Source organism: Oryza sativa, chromosome 2 (genome assembly GCF_034140825.1).
Source record: "Oryza sativa Japonica Group chromosome 2, ASM3414082v1".
Taxonomy (NCBI): domain Eukaryota; kingdom Viridiplantae; phylum Streptophyta; class Magnoliopsida; order Poales; family Poaceae; genus Oryza; species Oryza sativa.
The window spans coordinates 7618902-7629975 of NC_089036.1; the positions used below are offsets into that span (position 1 = coordinate 7618902).

The window sequence follows — 11074 nt, forward strand, 5'->3', positions numbered from 1 at the left end:
CGTGGTTTAAATCATCACCGTGCTGCCAAAAACCCAAAAGAAAAGTCGGAGATTTTATTATTGAGTGAATACGCAGACAGCATCCGTAAGTAAGGGGGTGTTTAGATCACATCCCAAAATTTTACGCCCTGTCATATCGAACGTTTAAACACCTACATGAAGTATTAAATATAGGCTAAAAAATAACCAATTGCACAGATTGCGACTAATTTGCGAGACAATTCTTTTAAGCCTAATTGCTCCATGATTTGGCAATGTGGTGCTACAGTAAACATTTGCTAATAACGGATTAATTAGGCTTAATAAATTCATCTCGCAGTTTACTGGCGGATTTTGTAATTTGTTGTTATTAGACTACGTTTAATATTTCAAATGTGTGTCCATATATCTGATGTGACACGGCAAAAATTTTCACCCCTAGATTTAAACACAGCCTAATATAGAATCAAATTAGATACGTTTCACGTTTCAGTACTATGAATTTGAACATATCACATGCTCATATCAAAATTTATAATATTAAAATATGTCTAATCTGATGTTAAGTAATTATATTTTACGACGGAGGAAGAACTAGTAGCTAAATAAAAAGAGAGATAACGGTGTGTTTAGTTTAGAAATTTAGTTCGAAAGTTTAAATTTCTTATTTAAAAAAAAACACTTGTACCAATGAATACTGATGAGTATTTTTTTTTTCTTTTTACAAAATGTTACTATAGATTAGAATGTGTGACCCGTGATAATCCCATGTTCGATTAGCTGAAAAAGTAGAACCCAATCTAGCACTCTCTCTATTTTAGGTTAGAAGACGTTTTAATTTTAGCTAAAGTCAAACTGTTTTTTTAAGTTTGACCAAGCTTTTGAACAAAATAATAACATTTTTAATCCAAGTTAAATTTACTATGAATATATTCAATTATTGATTTGATGAAACTAATTAAATATTATAAGTGATACTATGTTTGTTTATAGATTTAGTTAAACTTAAAACAAATCAAAAACTCATCCTGACGCATCTCTGAACACAAGATGACGCATTGTGCCAAAAGACACGCTCGTGTAGCAGCGCAGCATCGATCAGCAGCGTCCAGTGCCATCACTGCCTGCTACCACCTGCTGCCTGCATTTAATCACCGACCTTACACCAGCAGCAGTCCACCACCCCGCCGCTTCCCCGCAAAAACAAAAAAAAAAAGAAAAGGAGAGAAAAAAACTCCTTTCCGCCACCCTCCCCTTCCCCTCTCTCTCTCTCTCTCTCTCTCACGCAGCCGAATCGCGAGGAGAGATTCCATTTCCCCACCATGGCCTCCCTCCTCCTCCTCCTCCTCCTCGTGCTCTCCCTCGCCGCCGTCCACACCGACGCGGCCGCGTTCCCGTCGCCGGCAGGTGCCCGCCCAACCCAGCCACCTTCTTCTCCCGCCGCGCCGCGGTTTGTTTGGGGGTGGCGGCGGCGTGCAATGGGCGGGGATATATTCGATCCTGACATTGTTTTTGTGGGGGGGATTTTCTGCAGATAGCATCGTGAGGCAGCTGTCGTCGGTGGTGAAATGGCCGCGGGTTCCTTCGTCGTCGTCGTCGTCGTCGCACGGGCACAAGCAGCCCTCGCACCCGCAGTACGGTGAGCGCCATAGCTGCCGACTTGGTTTGCTAGTTGCTACTGTTCCAGGGTTTATTTACTAGTAGTAGTAGTCAGCAGCGCAAGTTCGATTAGTTGGCGGAGTGGTGATTTGACGATTTATTAGGTTATTTTTGCTTGTTTCTGGCTTTCTGCAGTTCGGACGACTTACCTTGTGATTACTGATTAGCAAGTGTGTTAGTATCAGTATGTTGGGTGGTGTCTCTTGTGAGGAAGTGAGTTTAACCAGAGTATTCTTAAGATGACCAAGCTCACCAAACATACCCAGTGTTTTGTATTATATTGTCTATGCTTGCATTTTTGTTTACTTGAGTTCAAATGCCACTCTGTGCGTGTGACCTAAGCAAAACAATGTTTACTGCCTATGTTCAATTTCATGCATCCTCACATCACTAAAGTGAACTTAGGGGCTTCCAGATCTAGCAGAGTGCATCATTTTATTTAGTGAATGTGTTTGTGGACAGCACGTGTTTTTTCATTATCATTATTTTGTGTCCTTGTATGCTGATGGTGTTTCTCTGATGCGGCAGATGGGGGTGTGGCTCTGCAGTTTGAGAGCGGCTACTTTGTGGAGACGCTCGTGGAAGGGGACAAGCTTGGCGTCACGCCACACACCATTAGGGTGTCCCCTGTTGAGGGTGGAGAGCTCCTTGCAGTGGACTCGGCACATAGCAACATTGTGCGAATAACTCCGCCACTGTCCGAGTGTATGTTTTCTTCTTGCCATCCTCAGCTCAGCGCTTCCTTGGTTATTTTAAATATGAATGTAATATATGACATGGAACATTTTTTGGTGTGTCATCCAGCGGACTGTTTTTAGGAGTGATCAGAGTTTGTTCCTTCTTTCCCCAAAGGCATGAAACTTTAAAATTAGCTTTGTTAAACATATCAGTGGCTAATAAGCATATATGCAAATATTTTTTTTTCATTTTCTTCTTATGTAGCTCTAATGAATTTATATACCAATTTTTAAATAATTGATATTTCCATGAAAATAATGTCATCTATTTCGAAGATTTAGGAATACCTTCTTTTTACTGAATTTAGGAATCCATGCATAAAATCGGTTTTCAGGTAGTGAGAGATGGAGAGAGAACTTCACATTTGTTTGTGCTCAGGGGAATATCATCTAGTACTAGTAGTGTAGATACTAGATACTGGGACTGATATTACAACCTCTGCAGATAGCAGAGGAAGACTGGTTGCTGGTTCTTTCCAGGGGCATTCTGGCCATATAGATGGCAAACCAAGTGATGCACGATTCAAACGCCCCACAGGCGTTGCCGTGGATGATACAGGAAATGTCTATGTTGCTGATACAGCAAACTTAGCAATTCGGAAGATTGGGGAATCAGGTGTGCTACAATTTAATGTTACATCTGTTCTCAAAGCAGCTGTGACTTTTGACCTAATACAAACTCTTACCTCTGTTTGCAATATATATGTAAATACCTACATGTACAGTATTATTATTGTACTTTGTATGCAAATATGAAAGTTCATTTTCATTTTACCTAATTAATTATTTAAATTTATTATTGGTCGATGTTTGAACTGTGAAAGCCAAATGTGACAGCTATTTAGAAACAGAAGGATGACATATGTATTTTATGCATTATTTCTGTGTTAGTACTAGGCGAATGAAGTGAATGAACTTTCTGTGCAGGAGTGACCACCATTGCTGGTGGAAAATCAAACATCCCAGGTTATAGGGATGGTCCAAGTGAAGATGCAAAGTTCTCTACTGATTTTGATGTGGTATATGTGAAGAAAATGTGCTCTTTGCTGGTTATTGACCGTGGAAATGCTGCACTTAGGAAAATTGCCCTTCCGCAAGAAGATTGTACCTACCAGGATGCAACTCTTCTATCGTCAGGTCCATTCTCCTATTTTTACTTTTTATGTTTGTAATCTTTACATCTAGATGTTTTTGCTTGTTGTCCTATCCGTCATGTTCTTTAGAACATTAAGAAAATGTTGTTTATGTTAGAGAGAGAGAGAGGAGTTAGCTGGCTGAATATTTGAGGCAGTTTTGAACAAGAAAAGGGTTTCCGGGCCTTATTTTAAGTTTTGTGCTAATTCTGTTTGGTGGTGCTATCCTTGAATTTTTATGGATGATTAATTGATCACCACACAGTTTTCTTCTTTACATCAAGTGTGGCTCACTCGACCGCTTTGGTCCCAATACATGCGTTCTGATTTTTTTATTATTATTTTAAAGTTGTGATGTGAAATGATATCTGAATTGGAAGTTGGTAAAATTGCTAGATGTTTTTTACTTCATGTATCCCTGTATTTATAATTCTATGGTAGCATACTGATTTGTCAAGTTGAACCAGAAGTAATATTATTAGTGCCATATCAGTAATGTAGATCTAGCACGCGCCATAAGAAAACATAGTCTGTAGCAGATCTTTTGAACATACGGATCGCTATAAATGAATTTGTTGATTGAATACAAGTGTAGTATAGACCATGACTTTCTCAACCATTTATAACGAGATATGCCATCCTGGAACTGGCATAATAGTATCAAATAAATTGTGGATGGGCATGCTATGGCCAGTGATTTGCAGCTTTCTTAGTGAGCCATCTGTAATTTTATATCATATTTTGGGCCTCTTCCTCTATTTAGACTTTTGGAGTTTGCATGATAAATCTTGTTTAGAAAGCTGAGTTACTTGAGTAAATGACTAGTTTTTTTTCATAATCCCTAAGAGACTCTTTTTTTCTAGAGGTAATAATGCAGTTGGTGTTGTGTTTGTGTTTCTGGCTGAATCATTTATATTTCTACACTAACTTATCTTAAATTATGACTGTATGACACCAGAGCTGTAGGGATTTACAATTATTTTCATGTTCATTTACCTGTTGAACATGTTAGTTTTTATCATTAGTTCACTTCTTGCTGCAGTTTATGTACCATTTTTCAAAAGAAAAAGAACATGTCTAGACTTGATCACTGATTTTGTTTATTTTCACAGATATCATATTGGTCATTGGTGCTGTTGTTGCCGGATATATTTTCTCTGTTGTGCAACATGGATTTGGGTCATCAACTGCTGAAAAGGTAGTGTTTTCTGTTTGTTACATTTTGGGATTCGGTTGTCTTTTTATATGCTGGATTTTGGCTTTCAGTTGGTCCTTTTCACTTGCATTTTGCAGTATCAGTATTCTTGAAGCTTTGTTATGAAGAATTCTTAGTCACTTTAAACTATTATCAGGTTCTTGCTTTCAGTTACAATGGACTGAAGCAGAGAATCCCCAGTATTTGTTTCATGAATTTGAACCCACTATTTACATAGTAGTTTGTGTGGATGCCATTGCAGATCGAAGCACCTGAAGATGAGCATCAGGAGAGCAGCACCGTGGGAAAGCCACCTTTGGTTGTGGAGAGCCTGAAAGAGGAGCCAAGTGCTGGGTGGCCTTCTCTTGGGACTCTTATTGGTGATCTACTGAAACTTGTTATTGAAGGGGTGGGGAATCAGCTTCTCAGGCTCGTCCCATCACGCCTGCAACATGGGAAGAGAAAAACAGACCTCACTCCACTCAAAGACAGGCTTGTGATGCCTGAAGACACAGAGGAGACCCCAGTAGCCCAGAAGTTAAGTAGCACTCCAATGAGACCCGAGACACTCCATGGTCCTAACCCAGTAAACGAAACAGCACCGAAGGCCCAGAAGAGTGTCAAATCATCCAAATTTAGGGATTCTACGCTGTCAAGCAAGCACAGGTCCTCCAAGAGGCAGGAATACGCGGAGTTCTACGGTTCATCCGAAACACCTCAAGTGAGCTCAAAGGTCCCAAAAGATCGGCTACGCCACCGCCACCGGGAGAAGAGTGGGGAAGCTGTTTATGGGACTAGTCATCCGGAGCCCAAGCCTGCGGAAGTGAAGCCCGCAGACTACAGTGACCCAAAGTATGATCCCTACAACATCAGAAGCAAATATGGTGCTGACAGCGGCTACAGGTACTGATGCCCCGTTCCTGCCATCGTTCGGCATCTATCTACCCCCAGTGTACTGATATCAACTTCCATTAGTCGTTGTGCAAAAGCACAAAGCTGCTGCCGGTGCTTATGGGTCATTTTCTCACCAGTTGTAACCACCCATAAGATGAGATGCGGCAGATGGTCATTCTAGTTAGGTGGTGATCCTATATCAATTTGGCATCCGGAATCCCTCTATGCGGTTCAGGGGAAAGCCAAAATGTAATTTCGCGCAGAAAGCAACCCGTAGCCTGGTAGTAATTTTGATCTGCTCAATACCTTTCATGTTGCATGCTTGAGCTCTGGTCTTGCCATGTTATGTTACAGCCTGTGGTGCATGGGCCATCTGTCATGACAGGCAAGTCCAATGTCAAACCAGCTGAAATGCAGCTCCTATCCTAGTTCTCCTTGAGCTGTCAATGAAAGTGAGGTCTCATTCTTCTCTCTTTACACTGCTGGTCCTACCCTGCAAAACCAAGATGCTGACTGGACAGTCCTGGAAGGATTTGCATCTGTGTGCGTGTTGTCAATTCTGAATTATTCAGATTTTCTGACTCCATGGGCGGCCTAACTTTTGATGATATGTGATCCTGCCATGTGAGGGAGAATACGAGGCGTCTCCGCGTGACAAAGTGTGGTTTCTTTTGAAGGATTCTGACGTGTGAGCAGCAGCAACAGCAGTCAACAGGAAGCTGGGGTCCAAACAAAAACAAAAGCTGGCCGTTTTTCGGCGACATGGCCAATGCATCATCTATTAGCAGCTAATCTGAACAAACTTTCTTCCTGTAATAATCTAATCGTTGGAGATATAATCAAAGAGAAGAAGGAAAAGATAATTGTATGGGCCTGAATTGTATGTAGCTGTCTGCCACTCTTGGGAAGCTAGCAGCCGAAGCGGTGGTGGTCCTGGCCATGAACTGGACTGCATATGTAGGACTACTACTACGACTGAACAAGATCTGGATAGATTAAGTGATAACATGGCAGCAATCCACATTGTTGGGCGGCACGTCTTGTGGTCTCCGGCGCCTCTTTTTCGGAAGAAAATTGAGGAGGGAACTGCCATTTTGCTTTGCCTGAAAGGTGCAAAGGCACTCGCATGATGAGATGAGAAAATACCTTGGGATTTGGGGACTCACTCACCGTCCTACTACTGTACTGTTGTCTGTTGACTTCATCTTCGGAGCTCATGGTTGTGACCCCCCCCCCCCCCCGGGGTCACATGTGAAATCCAATAATTTAACAACCTGATGGATGGACATTTGGATGGATATTGCTCATCCTTTATCTCAGACTATGACCTGTTCGTTTTCGGTTTTGAACAAAATGTCCAAATTTAGCTATAGTCGTTTTTGTAGTTGTGTGTGCGTGTGTCCAACAGGCGGCTAAGCTAATTACTTGACTAACATTACTCGTCTCCGGTTTTGAACAAGTTGAGAAAACCGTTGATGAACATCCCTATCCAAAACCACAGCCGCCTTTTCTTCTCGACACAACGGGCAAGTATTTGTTTTTTTTTCCTCCTGCTCGTAAGAGCATCACTGACAGTACCAATTGAGTTTTAGACTAGGTAAGCCATAGACTTATCTGTATATGACTTTGCTTTATTCTTGCTCTGAATTTTGTTTTATTTCTCCATAAGTTTTAGGATATCACAAGAAATAAAACAAAGTAAAATTTCTAAGAGGCTAGGACTCTTTCTTATTCCCCCCCCCCCCCCCACATAAAATTGAGCCAGAGGAATGTAATCCATAGTTATTTTCTTTCTTTCCTATAAACCAAAGGGATTTAGGGGGGAAATGTCAAAATAAAATTGAATCGTTCTGAAGTTCTTTGCCGATCCTTCGTACAAAGGGAACCTAAGGTCAGCAACATAGCTAGATCTAAGACAGGATGTGTCATATCCTAAAACTACTAATCTAGAAGGTGCACATATATTGGGATGGAGGGAGTACATATTAAGCTTCCTCTGAATGCAGTAATTTTACAACATTTCCATGTAATTAGTTTAACTTCCCAGAAAATCATCCGAACTTATCAACTTCAAATAAATGACAAATGCATGTGACATGCATAGTAGCATGGAAACTTATCGTATGCACACTTACTTCGGATACATTACATCATGCACAATAACTAACAAATATTACGATTTCTTTTTTGGAAAATTTACATGTACTTTCAATATTATGATGTTAAAATTTATTATTATTTAGCCTAAAAGAATAAAAAATGTCAGTTTTAATAGTATATAAATATGCTAGAATTTTTCTCTCACTCCCTCTATGTATGATGGATTTAACAATGAGTCTTTAGAGTAGTATGCAATATTATTGGAAGTTCATATACAAATTCTTTTAGAATATTTGTGACAAGTTCTCTTGAGCCACTTCATCGGATCATTGTTGCGGATTATTTGTTCTACGTATCTTGAAAATATGTTTTTTATCTTGAAAATATGATTTTTCATAAAAAAATACTTCTACTGCATTGCTCATATCCCTTTTCTAAGATATTTGTTAAGTTTATTAACAAAATATTTAATTTACATCTGTAATCATATGGATAATTCAGTACAATAGTCTTCGCAATTTTTCTCCAAGAGTACATTACCAATTATTAGCTAGGTTTATTCAGACCAACGAAATTAAATCATGTTTATATGATAGAGGAGCAGATTCGGGATATCCCACAATTATCAAAGCTTGAAATTATGTGTTTTAAACTGACCCTACCAGGTTATCAGCTGGACTCTAGAATCTACTGTGAGCTCTCTGGTCTTGGGTGCTTTTATTAGGTCAATAAGTGGTTGGTGGTAACTGGTAATTAAGCTTCTAATTAAGCATGTGCCAGCCATACCTGGATGCACCCCAGGATTGGGGTTAGACCAGACTGGGAAAGGAAAACAATAGCAGAAATCAGTCTGATGGTTTCACACCACACATGATACATACTCCCTCCGTCCCATAAAAAACTAATTAATATGACATATCTTAGTTATATGAATCTGGACATATCTCTATCCAGATTTATTGTACTAGAATATATTACATTCAGTTTTAGATTTGTTTTTTTGAATGGAAAGAGTAGACATACTCCTATATATCATCGTGTAACAAAACGATCAGCAACAAGTTGCGTGTAGAAATACGGTAGAATTTAGTGGAAGACGAAGAAGAATCCAGAGAAAGAATTAACGACTGCTGTTTTGGATCCATCGACCGCATGCAGCTCACTGGAGAACAAAATTATGGAATTTTATCGTTGATAAAGTGTAAGAACTGTTAAACATTAGAGATCGCAGGTAAGAATGACCTACACGTAGGATATATGGATCTGAAACCCACTATTTAATTATGTTTCTGACGTAAAACTCTTCCTATTGTATTTCTACAGTTTTTCTATTTTTATTCTAAATTCTAATGATTATTGTGCATAGAAATATTTTAATAACTGCTTTTTTAGTTTGGTCAATTTGGCCTTGCGCAATGATTTATTTATAAGTATCAGTTGGCTCCATATTTGATCGTCAGGAGGACCAATGTACTGTGGTTATTGAAGCAGCACACTTACAGTTGATCATCATGAGCTTCTTCATCCATTTTGAACGGTGAACTATTAATAAGCTACGTGCTTAGCTTGCGTTTTCATTTTTGCGCTTAATCTATTTTATACGGAATTTTTGCCACGCTGTTTTTTTTCTCATTTATTTGGTTACAGGAACTTTGGTTGGGTAGCCTTGATGCAGAGGTTGAGGATGGAGTAATTCATCTTCCTTGCAAAATTGAAACCGTTTTTTTTTCTAAAAATAGTTTTAATTAGCTAGGTTTTTTTTTCTGTGGTAAGTAAATTGGTTCCCCATGGAGTGTCGTTTTTTGTTAGTTTTTTTCTTGGTTGGTCAGGATCTATAAATTAGCTTTGCAGAATCGTTCTTGGGTCTTTGACAGATCATCGTCCTTGGAATTCGTGCAAGCAGCAGCTAAAATTTCTGTTGACGATGGCGAAGTCAGTTCCGTCGTAGTTTACAATAATTAATTAGACTTCCTGATGTTGCTTTGATCACCTAATTAATTATTCTAGCTCTTTCTGATGGGTAAGTTACATCTTCTCATAGATATCAAGTTCTTGTCATCCACTGTTAAATTTTCTGCGTGCTCTCCTATTCTAATACAGCAGAGTCGTAATTCAATCAACACAATCAAGTTTGTTAGCCCTGCAACAAATCAACCGTTGCCAAAATTTAAAATTTGAACTTAATTTTTTAATTGCAGTGTATTTTCAACGTGGTTTTTTTATATTGGCTTTTCATACACATATTATTAAGCTGTTTGGGCCAGGCTATAAACAAACAGAAAAAAATGTGTGTTTAGCAATTTGCAAATACTCGCGAATGGATCATAACTTATCTGGAAGTGTGGAGTCTTAAAGAACAAAAACACCCAACTTTTTAGTATTATTTGTTCATCGACATCAGCCAATCAGTGTGGCTGCTGATCGATGCAGATGAAAACTAGCCCTCTCTACCTCAACTCACATCAGTAATCAGATCATTGGATTCAAGAAACCAAACCCTCTTATCTGCAGCCTGCATAATTGACCATGAACAGTTCAAATCATAGCGTCAAATCACACATCATTTAATTCAGGTCGCCTTTGAACATTACAACCACATACAAACGCACCACACCAGTTAATCCCTCAACTGTACGTACTCCCCCGTCTTAAAAGAAAAAAAAACACATTCTAATACTACGAATTTAGACATAAATCATAGTATTAGAATGTATCATATTTAGTATTATATTGGATTTTTAAGAAACGGGGAGTATGTCACCTCGATCGACCTGCAAAATCTCGTTCGAAAAATTCAACCGCTAGCTATGAATGTTTGGCAATAATCACTCCGGAAAGCAATTAGTAATTGAACACGTTTGACAACGGCAACAACGCAAGTTGATTCAGATGACAAAAACTTTCTGCGTGCTATATATTGAAATGTTTTATTAAGCCACGTAACTAATTAAGTACTGGTAGTATATATATTCTGAAATGTAATCCGACGTTTTGTCAAAGAAAATGACGGCAGGACACGTGTGGACACGAATTAAGCCAAGAAATTCAGTTAATTCTCATATAATTCGTACAAATTTTCCGTATTCCAAACAGGGGCTTAGAATAATAGATGGACAGACTCGTAAATTACAGTAAGACATTAATGGTCGAGTGAGTTGTGTTTTAAAAAAAATATTGGTGTAAATTAGGCAAAGCTGAGGGTAAGAGTTAAAGAGAAAGTTTAATAGTAGAGTTAAGTATTATCTATAAACTTATACCATAGTTAACATGTACTCCCTCCGTCCTAAATTATAACGCCTATATTTTTTCTACACAGTCTTCAATGACATACTTTGACCATTAATATATTAGTACATGTTATATTTCCAACAAATATG

General features: G+C 38.8%; 1 protein-coding gene across 1 annotated transcript; it reads left to right on the plus strand.

Moving 5' to 3' along the window:
• The first annotated feature begins 1262 nt into the window (after positions 1-1262).
• On the plus strand, positions 1263-6074 carry LOC4328817 (uncharacterized). The gene is made up of 7 exons (XM_015767227.3): positions 1263-1386; positions 1514-1618; positions 2167-2343; positions 2821-2991; positions 3303-3512; positions 4621-4706; positions 4966-6074. The coding sequence occupies exons 1-7, from the start codon at positions 1302-1304 to the stop codon at positions 5611-5613; spliced, it is 1482 nt and encodes a 493-aa protein (XP_015622713.1). The 5' UTR covers positions 1263-1301; the 3' UTR covers positions 5614-6074.
• Positions 6075-11074: the final 5000 nt, after the last annotated feature.